This window comes from Clytia hemisphaerica, unplaced genomic scaffold (genome assembly GCF_902728285.1).
Source record: "Clytia hemisphaerica strain Z4C2 unplaced genomic scaffold, Clytia hemisphaerica genome assembly, whole genome shotgun sequence".
NCBI classification, from domain to species: Eukaryota; Metazoa; Cnidaria; class Hydrozoa; order Leptothecata; family Clytiidae; genus Clytia; species Clytia hemisphaerica.
Genome location: NW_027103774.1, coordinates 616931 through 631998, shown reverse-complemented (window position 1 = coordinate 631998; position 15068 = coordinate 616931). Strand labels below are relative to the sequence as shown.

At 35.2% G+C, this 15068-nt stretch overlaps 1 protein-coding gene across 2 annotated transcripts; it reads left to right on the top strand.

Annotated features, from left to right (window-relative positions):
* The first annotated feature begins 5832 nt into the window (after positions 1 to 5832).
* LOC136806136 (putative leucine-rich repeat-containing protein DDB_G0290503) lies at positions 5833 to 14908 on the top strand. Of its 2 annotated transcripts, XM_067062703.1 has the most exons (4): positions 5834 to 6185; positions 8564 to 10350; positions 10860 to 10893; positions 14387 to 14908. In XM_067062703.1, exons 1-4 carry the CDS (start codon positions 6148 to 6150, stop codon positions 14394 to 14396), a joined length of 1869 nt encoding a protein of 622 aa, XP_066918804.1. In that variant the 5' UTR covers positions 5834 to 6147; the 3' UTR covers positions 14397 to 14908. The 2 variants fall into 2 exon arrangements, with proteins under 2 accessions (XP_066918803.1, XP_066918804.1); XM_067062702.1 differs by lacking the exon at positions 10860 to 10893 and having other exon boundaries at positions 5833 to 6185.
* The last annotated feature ends 160 nt before the right edge of the window (positions 14909 to 15068 follow it).

Sequence of the window (15068 nt, the reverse complement as noted above, 5' to 3'; positions counted from 1 at the left end):
AGCCGCAAATTCGTAAAACACAACAGATCCAGAAATAACCATATTCACATGTAGCATCATCGAAAAAGTTCCAATCTTGTTCAAATTTACACATGAGCTGCAGTTTAGTCTCCATTGCCATATTCCATTTAATCGGTATTTGAAATAATTCTGTGTCGAGTTTGAAAAATCAAGCCACCAATTCGTTGAACGAGACAGATCTAGAAATATATAACCATTTTCAATCTTGTTCAAATTTACACATGAGCTGCAGTTTAGTCTCCATTGCCATATTCCATTTAATTGGTATTTGAAATAATTCTGTGTCGAGTTTGAAAAATCAAACCACCAATTTGTTGAACGAGACAGATCTAGAAATATATAACCATTTTCACACGTAGCATCATGGACAAAGTTCCAATCTTGTTCAAATTTACACATGAGCTGCATCTTAGTCTCCATTGCCATATTCCATTTAATCGGTATTTGAAATAATTCCGTGTCGAGTTTGAAAAATCAAGCCACCAATTCGTTAAACGAGACAGATCTAGAAATATATAACCATTTTCACACGTAGCATCATGGAAAAAGTTCCAATCTTGTTCAAATTTACACATGAGCTGCATTTTAGTCTCCATTGCCATATTCCATTTAATCGGTATTTGAAATAATTCCGTGTTGAGTTTGAAAAATCAAGCCACCAATTCGTTAAACGAGACAGATCTAGAAATAACCATTTTCACACGTAGTATCATTGAAAAAGTTCCAATCTTGCTATAATTTACACATGAACTCCATTTTAGTGTTCATCAGCAAGGTCCAGAATCAAGTCTTTTTGAAAACAAGAAACTAAAAGTGAAAGTGATTTAAGGTATAGAATTTTCACTCAGAAAGCTTTATGAAAACTATAACATATGACAGAATGTTGAAAAAGTTTACAAAGAAAAATCACTACAAAGTTTCTTTGGTTTGAAAGTCTCTTGACCACTAAAGCAAAGAAAATGTTCAAGAAAGTAAGAATCAACACATGAAATCAATCTCCTCGCTTCAACCGCCATCTTGTATCTGTTTTGTTTTGAAAACGTTTGTTGTTTAAGGAGCGCGAAATCAGAAAATATATCTTTTTTAGCCAGTACCCGACTTTCGCAAGCTTTTCCCTCTCTAGACGGCAAAAAGTGTGTTACTGGTATAAAGCGCCGTTTCTACCAAAACGGACACACAGAAGGAAACACGGAAAAAAAAATAGTGACACTCTCTTTAAAGGCCCACTCGCTAGCGCTGGGCCAAAAAGTGGTATTTGTTCCATGAAGTTCAGTAAAACGAGGTTGAAAATCCAGGGTGTTCCAAAAAAAATGAGGAAAAAAATCAAAGTGGGTCCTGAAAAAATTGAAAAAAAATCCATGTTGGTCAACAGAAGGGGTACAATTCTTTTCTGGAATAGCCCAATGTCATTTTAAAATTTCCTTCAGTTTGTCTCGGAGATATCGAAAAACTTTTGCCATTTTTACTTGATAAGTCAAATGTAAAAGAGAGGCTTTTGAATGAAAACGTTTTCATGATTTTTTATCCCCTCCTACAGGGAAGAGTTCACAGTTCTATCTTTTAAGCTTGATGATATAATGTAAAAAAATTCTTTTAGTTTGTAAACATATATTGTGGGAAGAGATGATATTCTTGGATGATGATCAAAAATTTGAAAATATTGCTAACAGATTTCTTGTAATGCAATTACACCCCCTTCTCACAGACTCGGTGGTATTTTTTCAGATAGTGGTGGTAAAGATAACGGACCAAAACTTAATGGGGATTGATTATCCCATCTATTTTATGGCTGGGGATTCGAATTCCATTGTTTTTAGGGCCAGAAAATTCAGTGGGGATGGAAAAAAGAAAACAATATTTTGCAGTGAGGATTTGCTTATGTTAAAAGGCGTAGTGGTATAGTGGTTATCATCCTTGACACCCGCCTGGGAGGCCCGAGATCGATATCCACCGTGTCTCTACGATTCACTTGGCAAGTGAATTTAGCTTCGCCCGGGTCAACCCATGCCATGTGAGGGGGATTGGGTACCATTACTCTGATACAAGAGTGTGTGTAGATTAGACAGACATTGTGACGTGCCGTGGCACTCATAAGGTTCCGCCTCGCGTGAGCATCGCTCTCCCAGTGTCGTTCGAGTGTCATGGTATATACGCCATGACTTGGCAGCTCGCGTCTGTCAAGTTGCAGTGTCTGTTAGCGCCGTGATTCCTACTCCTTCGTGGGTAGGACCCATTCCGAATGCATTCGGAGGGCTCATATCATATCTATCCATATAACGATTTGCTTATGTTATTATTTTCAGCGGTGACAAAAATTAGAGTATACTTTTCGTCTGAGGACGATATTTTGGCCAATTTTTCCAGTGGGAAGAATGGGTCTGTGAGAACGGGGTGTATAATTGTTCAGGAAATTTTAGCACGGATTTTGTAAGAAAGCTTTATAGTCCGGAACTATTTGATGATATTTTATACCAATTATTTGAGCGTTACTTTTACAAAGTATCAGAAACTAAATGCCCCAACCCTGTCTTACTTGTTCATTGAGTGCATGGTGGAATTTTAGTTGTCGACAATAAAACTTCGCAGTTCATTTCTTGCAAACCTTCGACCTTCGTTTGGCATTTTTCAAATAAATCTATGCCAGAATAATTTTATTTATAGTGAACCCTGGTAAATAGTACATCCGGGGTACTACCCTTGCCGACTGACGGGGGTGTTCCGGTGAGATTTTGAAAAATGGACCCTACGTGTGACTCGTTTTTTCAAAAATGTTGCAAAAATTTGCGAAAAAAGTGTCCCTGAATGGGACTGAAATTCCAAAATTTTCTCAAATTTTCTACTTTTATTCCAAATTTTCCAAAAAAGGCTTCCTACGGGGGACTAATTTTTCTGATTTGGTGCTTTGGTCTGATTTGCGACCCTACCTGGTACTCGTGGAGACTAAAAAAGATACCCTGACACAGATACCCGTAACCCATTTTGCCCTAGTACCCCTCCCCCGGATAGTATACATTCTAAGACACAAAATAAGGTATTGAATCGTAAGGTAAAGGTTTGAACTTTCAATTTTGCACGTAACAAACAGGGGGTAAAAGCACTATTTTCATTTATTTTCTGTCTGTCCCTCGTGCGGTTTCTTATCAGTTTTGTTGCTTCTATGGATAAAAAAAACTTTCATATCTATAAACGCTAAGTCAAATTAAGTATCTACTTATGCAACAGATTTACATCAAGAAAATGTCTTTAAATACACATTCGGCTACTTTGTGTCAATTTTGAATGGGATGTTTTTTTTCTGTCCGATGTCATCACTTTATCAGGTTAAACATTAAGTCTAGAATAAGGACAGCCCAGCTGGCACACAACGTTGTTTCAACGTTCATCTAACGTTATATGGACGTTGTGAACGTTAGATAAACGTTGAAACAACGTCGTGAGCCAGCTGAGAACGGAGAAGAAAATTTTTTGGAAGGTCCTTCTATGTAGTTTGAGATTGCAGTTAGAGTTAAAATAGTTTCAGTTCAGCTTTAGTTCAGCAATTTAATAATGATGCTACATTTTGATAAAAAGGTGATCTGAGTCCTCTGATGATTTGCTTGATTTAGGATGTAATACAAACCTTCTCACAGGCCCACTGGGACCCCTTCCCACTGAAAAAATTGGCCAAAATATCAACCCCGGTGGAAAATTATCTTCCAATTTGTATCCCCACTAAGAATAATCAAATAAGCCAAATCTCACTGCAAAATATTTACTATTTTTTCCATCCCTACTGAATTTTTTGACTTAGATATAAAAGAATTGAAATTTTCAGTCATGAAAAATATTATAAAATCAGTCCCCATCGAGTTTCAGTCTGTTATTCTTATCCCACTGGTTGTAAAAATCCTACTGGGTCTTTGAGAAGAAGGTGTAGTAAGTAAGGTAATAATAGGTCTAGATTTCTTTTGGAATTTGAACACTCGTCTCAGTGATCCTGCCCAATTGGGGATAAAGTAAACAAGTTAAATGCAAAGGGAAAATGAAAAACCGATGGATGAGGATAATGACTCCCTTACTTTGCTTGGAAGATATTGGGACATTTTTCCACGGTGGGTAGCCAAGGGAAATTTTTTTGGCAAGTTTTTTTTTAAATCTCCATTAAGGAGCAATCCTCATAAGGCCTTTGAAATAGGGTTATATTCTGCTAGATTCTGCCATAGATTCTGCCCTAGATTTTAGGGTTAGATCAATTAATTACTAATTTTAGGGTTAAGGGTTACTTAGACTACGCAATATATCGACGAGCAATATGTAATAGTTATCGGAAAGTTGCGAGTACAATATGAGAAATATTTTACGAGTTCCGAGATTTTTCTGTACACATTCCGAAAATATACGAAAAATCCGGAAGGAGTGAAATATTTCCATATTGTATACGAGCAAATGTCTGATAACTGGTTTATCGGTGACCCAAAAAAATACTTTTTTTGTGTTGGAAAAAAGCGCAGGGCAGTTTTGTAGCAAAGTGACGTTAGATTGCTGCTACCGCTACAATGCAACAACATCTTTTCGTCAGTTTATATTTTGTACATGTAAAATACAAGATATATTGTACTCTTTTTAACCAATCAGATTGCAGATATTTTTTGGATCGCCGATAATTCACAATATCGTTTTCGGACCGTAATGTACGAAGTAAAAAACAGGAGCTCTATTATGAATAGGAACTTTCTTGCTGTAAACAATCCCCCTATATTGTTGGAAAATTGCAAATCAAGCAGACAATATATTGCGGACACCTTTTCAATATTTTGCCGGCACTCAGCAATATATCATCAATTTCCTGATAATATATTGTGTAGTGTATGTAGCCTATTAGATTAACTAACATTGACCTTTTTAAAAATAGTAAATAGGACGTTAGCAATTCAATATATGTTCTGTGATACGACGACCCTCAAAATATTTGATGACCGTCACTAAGCAATAAATGGGAAAAGTTCCAATTAGCAAACAGATGAGGTATAATTTCAATGGAATTTTCTTAATGATTTGTTTTCTGATGATGCTGACGGAAAATGCTATGACAATATGCGTGACGAAGATTCAAAATCGTGGTTTTGTCATTGTTAATGATGGTTTAAGAAGTAAAATCTGATTTATACAAACAAACTTCTTCTATCAAGAATGATGCTTTTCGTGGATATTTATTTATGGCTATGGCTAGGCTTGTCAAGGAACAGTGTATTGGCCTGTGGGATACTATGCGTTGGCTGATGAGGGGTATGTGCGGATGGGACCTTCAAAAACCGACCCTTAGAGAGACAGATTTTTGCTGAGAAGGCAACCCTTAGAGAGACATTTTTGAAAAATTTTCTTCGATCTTTCCGACCCTCGGAGAGACTGATTTAAGTTATTATGATTTTTGCAACCCTTAAGATAACGTGTCTTTATGCGTCAAATATAGGATGAAATCAGCTCATCATGTCAAGCAGTTTTTAGCCTTTGTTGAATGTGCTTGCGAGCCTACTTCCTCATTTTAGTACCACGCTGCTATAAATTCACATAAAAACCTTTATGAGAGCCGTTTTTATAGTTTGATATAAATAATGCATCCTACATTGAATTAATTGATATCCCATTCTATATCTAAGTATCACCGCTATTTTCATTGATTTAGATATTTCTCAACTCAGTATAATTGTGACGTCATCGATTTTTTTAAATTTTTGAAAGATTCATCTTTTTTTAAATGATGGTTTTTGATTCAAAATTTAAAAAGAGAATATCAAACGAGATATTAATATAAATGCTTGAATGATGAAAATAAACTACCGTTATAAAATTTTGATTGATATGATCGGATAAAATTATTTTCATTTTTGATTATTTTATAGAATAATTCTAAACAATACTACTAAACCACGCAGAAAGGGGTTTCATTGACCTTTAGTATGAGACATTGAGAAGTCATTATGGCATTTTAGAGGAACTTGAGAAATGATATGTTTGGTGTTAGCAGAATTTTTTTCGTGTTATTGCTGATCCCAAACTGATATTTTATCAAGGAGACATACTAAGTGGTACTTACTTTGGTTATTTGGAGAATTTACAAAACGATAGACAATAACGTAAACAACCATCATGGATTTCTTGAAATTGGATATGAAGACATTATTGAGGTAGGTGGTGAAAGACAATGGAAGAGAATATAGATTGAATATTTAAACTTCTCTTAGAGGATTGTTAAATACACCCCTGTTTTACAGCCCCGGTGGAACTTTTTACCTCAGTGGGGATAAGAACTAATTTTCAAATCCCACTGGGGATAGAAATTCTATTGTTCCAAGGCTAGAAAAACCCGGTGAGGGATAGGTTTGGAGTGCAATTTTTAAACTTTGTGATGAAATCAAAGTCATTTTCCTAGTGGGGCTGAAATTTCAGGGTATCTTTTTACCGGGGACAAAATTTTTGCCTAATTTTCCAGTGGGGTATTTAAATATGGCTATGGGGTAGAGGACCTATTTTTAACTTTCTTTTGGAAACTTTAGATAATCTCTTAGTCACTTTACTCTATGAAGAAACCCCCTTCTCACAGACCCAGTAGAACTTTTTCAACCAGTTGGGTTAGTTGCTTTATACACTGAAAGTCGATGAGGATTTGAGTTCCGTGGAATAAATAGCATAATAGTTTGCAGCCAGAATTTCTTTATTACAATGATGGTGAAAGCCTATTAAGAATTTAGCTTATTTCCTTGTTTTTCGAAATTTGGAATTCGGGCGAAAAAGTCGATTTTGGGCCATTTCTTAAATTTAATCGGATATTTCAATTTGGCTCGGGTTTATAGACTTCCAGGCTATATTATGAGCCTTATTGGACCCTTTTTGATTTTTTGAATCCTCAGATCCTAAGGTCCTAAGTTTTAAGTCTCATGTTAAAAATCAGAGTTAAAACTCTACCCTTCCAACCTAAGTTAGAGCGCTTCCAAACCGATTGTGGTTATAAGATTTCGTGGGAATTTCCCTTTTTTTCTCAAATATTACGACCATGATTGTAAATAATTTTCAACGGGGACTAAAATGGCTGCAGTATCTTAGCCCAACCAGGTCTGTAAGAAGGGGTGTATGAAAGTTTTCTCCGAAAAAAAAGCAATAAACAGCCCAAAAAATTAACCAAATTGGCTTAAATGTTGTCAAAACTTAAAGATTGACCATTCTTCAATTTCTAGTGGTATGTACTTTCCCGTCTCCCCCAAGATGAGCACCCTCCTATGAACAGATTTTAAAATTGGTGTTAGATGTAAAATGACCTGTAGAGGTACTTTACTTTAGTAATTCGAGACATATCTCAAAGAAAACTCTGATAGTTGTTAGAAGGGTGCTATAAGATGTGAGAGTCCACTCGCCAATAAAAATATTTATGCTTTAACACGATATATCTTGTTTGTTTTAACGTCATTGGTCTTATAATCATAGGAAATAAATAGAACTTGACATTTGAAATACCTAAATTTGTTTTTCTCGTATGGTCATATACGTCAAAGCAATATTAAATTTTTGATATTTTGAAAGCGTAAGCCAAGGTAGGGCAGGTAGAAATTCACAAATAGAGATTTATATGTTCTTTTGGATGTAGAGTTTTGATTTTTCAATTTTACTTTTTGTTTTTGAAGTAGATAACACCGCCCTCTTCTCACAGACCCAGTGGTCTGTAGGGGTATAAATAGCGAACTGAAACTCGATGGGGATCGATATTCCCTTAACTTTTATGACCAGGGATTCAAATTCTTTTGTTTTAAAGTCAGAAAAATTCAGTATGGATGGTAAAGTGGGGACGAAAATGGGGGTATAATTTTCCACCGGGAACGATATTTTGGCCAATTTTTCCAGTGGGGAGGGTTGGCAGTGGGTCTGTGAGAAGAGGGTGTGGTAGAGAGAGAGGCTTAACTTTTCAATATCCATCCTCTCGATCCATCATAGGGAATAAGGTAGCCATCTCTGATACATCCTATCAACCCTTTCTAAAAGATCCCTGTAAAGGGATTGGATTCGAGTTTGCCAGGATCGTCAAATGTGTGAAGTTATTGAATTTGTGTACTCACCCAAATACTGATATTTTGCAGTCATTTGACTCTGGCTTAATTAAACCCAGTTTTCTTGTGACGCTAGGATTATTGGGTTTATTGAAAACCTTAATGGTGTAAATAACTCAATCTTTTTAGAATATAGCGTGGAAACTCTTTAACTTAAACCACTATAACTCAAATGCCTTCTTATAGAGAACAAGCTTTCTAGTTCCTTCAATTAACAAAACCTCACTCGATATCTCGAGATTTTTTTAACTCAAACCTTATTGCGTTCCTCATCTTCGAAATGTGGAGACTCCGCACGCTTAATTTGCTCTCTGTTACTCGTCCTTGACAGAGTTCACAAATTTGTCAGAGTTAAAACCACACTTTTAAAGGCTGATAGATATATTATAGATAGATTCTAGTTACAGAGGTTCGACCTATGGAGAGCGTCTACCATATTATTGTCCTATAATGTCCTTTTTTTATAGATCTGGAACAATAATGAATGCAAACGAATTGTATATCACACTTGCTGCCATTCAAGGCGAGTTACAAAATACAGTTGGCGAGTTGTTTGCTATGTTTTGCCTCGAAAATAAAGATGGCGGGGAGAATCGACATGCAACACAAGCTTTCAGTACTATCTTGAAGAAATGTAAAGATTTGAATCAACTCGAAACGCTGGAATACGGTTTCATTAAAAATCGTATTTACGATACCAATGATGAAGGAGAAATGGTATTACGAGACGAGATCAATTTGAAAATTCTGGACACTTTATTTTTGTATGACTCAATGAAAAACTTGAAAGGTTTTCCAACATTTCAGGAGAAATTACAACACAGACGCAGGCTAAAATCTTGTAAACAAGCTTTACATCAACAGTGTTGTTTAGCCTGTAACCACAAATGTAAAAAATGTGATAAGAAAGAATGTAAGGATGATTCTTGTCATCCAGGGGCTAAATGTAATCAACACCCCTGTCGCAATTGTGACGAAACTAAGGAAATTTGTCTCCATTCTTCAAGTATATGCTGCAAAAAATGTGAGACTTGTTTTTATTGTGGCTCCAAAATGAAGTTGGAAGTTAGCGAACGGTGTAATAGACTACGGCTAACATGTGGACTTGAAACATTGAGAAAATTTCGACAACTTTTAGAGAAATTGACTTTTAAAGATTGTGAATTGTTGCTAGATGGTAAACATACCTTACCGGGTTTCCAGCTCTGTAGAAGTTTCCGAGAACTTTCTGATTATTTGTTGAAAGCTTATAAAGAAGTTTTGAATTATATGTCGATCGCAGAACATTTTATCAAACAACAACCTCTTTCTTCTAAAGATATTCAAAAGAAAGTTGACAGCCTGGCTACAATTTTTAAAACGGAAGATCGTGATTGGCTGTTGTACATGCAGCATGATGACGTCATTAAGATTTTAGGATTCATTAATGAAGCTAGAGCCCAACCCTCTGAAGAATATCATTACGTCATCAATAAAATTGAAGAATTGAAATCAGACGAGAAATTTAAGAGACACAGGAGTGAAGTTATGGTCGAACGTGAAAATGGGGACTCTACTGGCAGCTTATCAAGAGATGTGAATTTTAACTTGGAAAGTGTAACCATAAATGAAATTGAAAATTCTAAAAGTGAAATCGAGACAAACGAAAACGAAGTCTTCGAAACAGAGACTTTAAATGAACAGCTGATAAATAATGATTCACAACAACACGAGGAAGACGTAGCTGTTGCCAAGGTAACCGGAGAACATGAAGGCGAGGCTACATCAACTGATGTTACCGATTCAACAACTTTAAAACCTGAATTAAAAGAAAATGAGGGCACTGATGTCACCTCGGCAGATTTCCGACCTGAAGAATCAGCAAGAAGCAAATGTGAATCTCCAGTCGATTATGAGTTGAACAAACAACCAGATTCTAAAACGTCTATTCATTCTAGAACCGACCCAGAAATGATTGAAGTCATTAACAACTTGCAACAATCAGTTGACGAGCTGAAGGAAAGTTCAGTGACTTATCAAAAAGAACTGGATGAAAAATTACAAACTTTTGAACTTGAACATATTGAAACATCATCTAACGTTGAGGAAATGAACAATAAAGTGCTGAGTCAGCTTTCCGTTGTCATGGAGAAGTTGGTTACCATGGAGGAGCAAAGAAAGGTCGAAGCGGAACGGCAACAAGCGGAAATTGAAGAAATCAAGAAAAATCAGAAAAAGTTGTTAGAGATGCTTGAAACCAAACAGAAAGAAAAAGGTATTTTATCTTCATGTTTCTAAATTTCCTCACTTTTTAGATACTTAACTTGCATGATAAAGTATGCTAAAGACTTTTCATCTATTGATGTCCTTCGCGTTGATCTTACATATGCTCACATACACTTTTTGCAATGAACCCAGGGTACTGCGTTTCTCGACGTTTGCAAGGTAACAGGTATGTCCGAGTCAAAAATCAAAAATCAATACCATTTAACGGAGAGAAAGATTTGACATTTTTGAGACCTTTTGAGGAGACTTGAAAAAGGGTACCCTTATGGCTCTCACATCACATACCCCTAACCTGTACTCCCCTCCCCTGCAATTAACTTCTAAACACAACTTAAACCAAAACACTCAGATCCTTAGTTTTTGCGTGTTATTGATAATTACTGTCATGACGAGTCTTTATCCATTCATTGTACCTAAATTTTGACTTTCATTCGACATTCAATTCGAGATCCATACACTCATCATATATTCACACCTTTATCCCAATTTTATTTATAGCTTCCAAGAAGAAACATAATATTTTCAAGCACAAGTAAGTATACACTTGAACCAATATTTTTCGTTCTAGACCAAACAGCTTTTGCGTCCGGAAAATGATTTGTGGGCCTTCAAGGTTTGAAACTTGAGCTTCTTCATGCCGCACTATTATTACAACCATTCACTTGACTAGATAAGATCATATCAAACTGAAGTTAAAAAATCAGTGGATAAGAAATTCTATCCTCTTTGGCTTCAGGGCACTGACTAAGCACCCTCCACCCACAAACTCGATATTTTCTTGTGTATTGCATAAGTCATGATAAAACAATTTCTAAAAAATCCTATCCTTAGACCATGTTCAGACGTTACGGTTCCGTATCGTTCCGTATCGTTCCGAAACAAAACGGTTCCGAAACAAGTGTGAACGTCAAAATTCGAAACGTCAGAAAAGAAAACGTTACAAAGCAAAACAGATTGAAAAGGTTTCGCTTTGTTCATCGGAACGGAACTGCTCCGTTTTCTTGCTCCGAAACGTTCCGAAACCAATATGAACATACACTCGATTCGTAAAATTATACCGGAGCGAGTAACGTGTGAACATGGTCTTAGCAGAGATTTGGGAAAAGAGGATAAGAAACGCCGCTGCCGCTCGCTGTTTTCCTATTCTTTCCCTTTGAATTCGGCACCCTTTGAAGAAGCAAGGCTGTAGAATAGTTGAGCAAGAAGGAAGGCCGAAACAAAATGGCGTTACGTACAGGTTAACCAATGTTCAAGAAAAAAGTCCTTGAATAAAGCTTTCCAGTGAGTTCTTTGTGAAAAAGAGACTGGGGAGTGAATCTTTGATCTTCTGGGGGTTTCCCCTGAGAAAATCGAGGAAAATCATTCTATATTCTGGGAGTAAAGATGGCGGACATGAGGCATGCTTGAAATTTTGAAAATTTGGGACCAATTTCTTTCTGGCTTGTATTGCTCTGATGAATGAATTTTTTGTGTTGCAGACATAATTTTTATGGGTAGTAGGAAGGTTGATTGTGACCACCTATGCCTTAGTTTTCCTGGGCACTCTCTAAAACTTCTTGGCATTTTGATTTAAGATGGGCAAAATCGATTGATAATTTTGTTGTTTTTTTCAACTTTTAGAGGAAAAAAATAGTGTAATCTTAGAAAAACTTCCTCCATGGTAATGGACTTGAGATTCAGTAAGTATACTTGATTTCCTCTGTGGTACTTTTAGCTTTATCTAGGGAAACCATTGACTTTTGGGTTGGAAATTTCAAGTTTCGGCTAACAAAAACATTGTAAAGTTCAAATAACCTCGACATGTGATATTTATAAAGTCTGACTATTGATGGGCCATGATTTTGACCGGTCAGTGGATTGACTCACAAGGCTTGGACAATTTTGCAGCCAAGACATAATTTCATCGGTGAACTTTACAGTCTGTGTTAGGGTAATTAATTCATGCAGATTATTGCTTATACGAAAACAAAAAAGCCCTAGTTTTACAGTAGATTTTCATTTTATATATTTTCAGGGCTAGTTATCGTCATTTTCTCTATGAAATACCTATTGTTTATAACAACGCTACCCAGAAAAACCATTCCACAGAAAGTTAAGTATGGGCTATTGGCCATCCAAGCACTGGTGCAATGAAGTAAAGATTGACTCAGGATGACTCAACATTTTTGCATTTTGACCAAAACAGAATGGAATAATAAATATATGCAGAGGATGTTAATATTTTGTAAATGTTTTCTGGACAACCGTGGATATGAACAGTTGAACCTGGTTGAGCACCGCCTACATATCCTTTGAAATTGGACATATACTTGGAAAATGTTCTCTGCAAAAAGTGGATTTCCATATACGTATTATGTAAATTTGATCAGTCTGGAGAATTTTTATCAAATCTGTATTTATTTGGATGTTTGTTTTGTATCCAGGTTGTCTCTGGCTGCCTGGAAAGATGGTCCAAACAAGTCATCAGAGCCAGGAAACATGTGGGCCAAAATTACCAAATGTAAACAAACTAGGAGACCCCAAAAGTGCTTCTATTTAAATTCTACAATTCTACTTGAACACATATTTTCACTTGTTGTTATGTAACAAGTTTTTCTGAGCACAGGCTGATATTATTTTTCCAATATTTTTTCCAAATGTAAATGTATTTAATTTTTTAGCAATGAGTTACACATCTGTTGAATTTAGTCCTCTATGGAGCAATGATATAATTTTCTAGTCTAGCTTTCAAGTTATACAATCTGAATCAATGTACTAATTTAAAATCAGTTGGAAGGTTTTAGTCTTTTTTTATAGTCTTCTCAATTTTATTTCAATGGAAAGTCATGAGTGATATTGATTTTTTTCATGCAATACATCTTTATTTTCCCAGGTGTTATAAATGAAGGTGAATCATAAAAAAACCCAATTAATCTTTTTTAGAAAAATTTCAAACCATTTTTTAGCAGCATTTACAAATTAAAAGAGTTGCATAAATGTTTTCTACTAAGAGAAGGATATTTTTAATTTTTAATTCTTATGCACTTTTATTATACTGTTTTATTTGCTAGATAGATATTTCATTATATCGAGGGAAAAACCCTAGATGGAGCTGTTTTGTATAACTATTGTATTTTTTTCAATAATGTTTTTGGATTATTTTATGCTTTATTGTTTCGAGTTCATCTAAAGCTCTTAAAAGAAAGATTTCATGATATTTGTGATCTTCTAGCATTGATATCATGAATTATCATCGCTTCTTTTTTCTTTCTTTCTTTTGAGCTCTATTTTTGTCATGTTTCCAATCTGTTCTAATACCCAACATCACTACCCGGCTGAAGAGGCCTCCATGATATTGTTTCTTAGAAACTCTAGTTCAAGAAATAACCAAAAATTATCCTAGTTTTACAAGCTTATCATTTTTCGTTTTATAATGTGAATTTCAATTCTTTTAGCTACAGTATGTATAAATTGATCAAATTGATTCGATCATTTTATAAGGTAAATATTTTGGTCAAAGCTGGGAAATTCTCCCCTTCAGGCACAACGACGAAGGCTTGAGAAACACTGCGTTCAAAGTGAAAAGTGCTTATAAAAAATATCAAAATCCGCGATTTAAAAAAAAAATTATTTCACTTTCGATATCAATCACGGCTGCCATTTTTTGTTTGTACTTCTAGTCTTGTGCGCATAACGAATCAAGCGCTCTGATTGGTTCAGAATGAAAACAATCGATCAGCCGCAGACATTTCAATAGAAACAAAAGATTCTACAGCCTCGCTTCAAATAGATGAATAGCGCATTTCTTATCCTCTTTTTCCAAATCTCTGGTCTTAGTTGAGGAATATACTAAACACTTTTCCTTTAAACTGCTCTGAGTAACTACAATTAGTATAGTTTTGTTAGTTTTTGGGGATGATCCAAAAATAAAATATAAAATATAGAAATATATAGCTCAAAGTGTCGTAAGTTGTAACCACTGGCAAATGCCAAAATATTTCTTCGACTGACTATAACTTTTCATGGTGTCATCTTCTTTTCTTCAGAGTCCACTAAAAGCAAGTTTACCAAAATCAATATGCTATCATCATGCAAATGAACAACTTCCCTGGTGAGAGGTATTATTATTAAGTGCAATGGCAAACACGGCGATCTTCAATCGGATTTATCGCATTCAATAAAAAGTTTAATTTTGGTTGTGAAGAAAAATTAATGAAGTTGAAAAAAAGGATTTTTCCTTTATCCGATACAGAACAATTTAAATCGTAGGATAGAGTTATTTTATCGATACACTCTTTTTTGTATAAAAACGATTATAGGCAAGCGATTATGTTAACTGGAAATTCGGTCTACTGTTTTCGAGGATCAATATGCCAAACGATAAGAACAGGTGAGACTCAACTAAAATTTTAGTCGTTCTTATAAAGAAAAGAGTGTACTCATTTTTAGATTTGTAAAACTGAAATTATTTTAATCTAATGAAAGAATTTTGTGTTTATTTCTTAGTTATATTTTAATTTTATTTTAGTTAAAATTTTTTAGTTCTGAATTTTTATTTGGGTGTAGAATTCTTAATTTTGGCATAAAGTTGTCCTAACTTTGAATATTATTTTTTTTAAATTGCTGTTTTCTGGGCAAACATACCCCGAAATTTCACATACAAAATATTTGTATGGCACTTAACTGTGCATATTCAGAGTTTAAGGGTCACATAGGTCCACGAACATT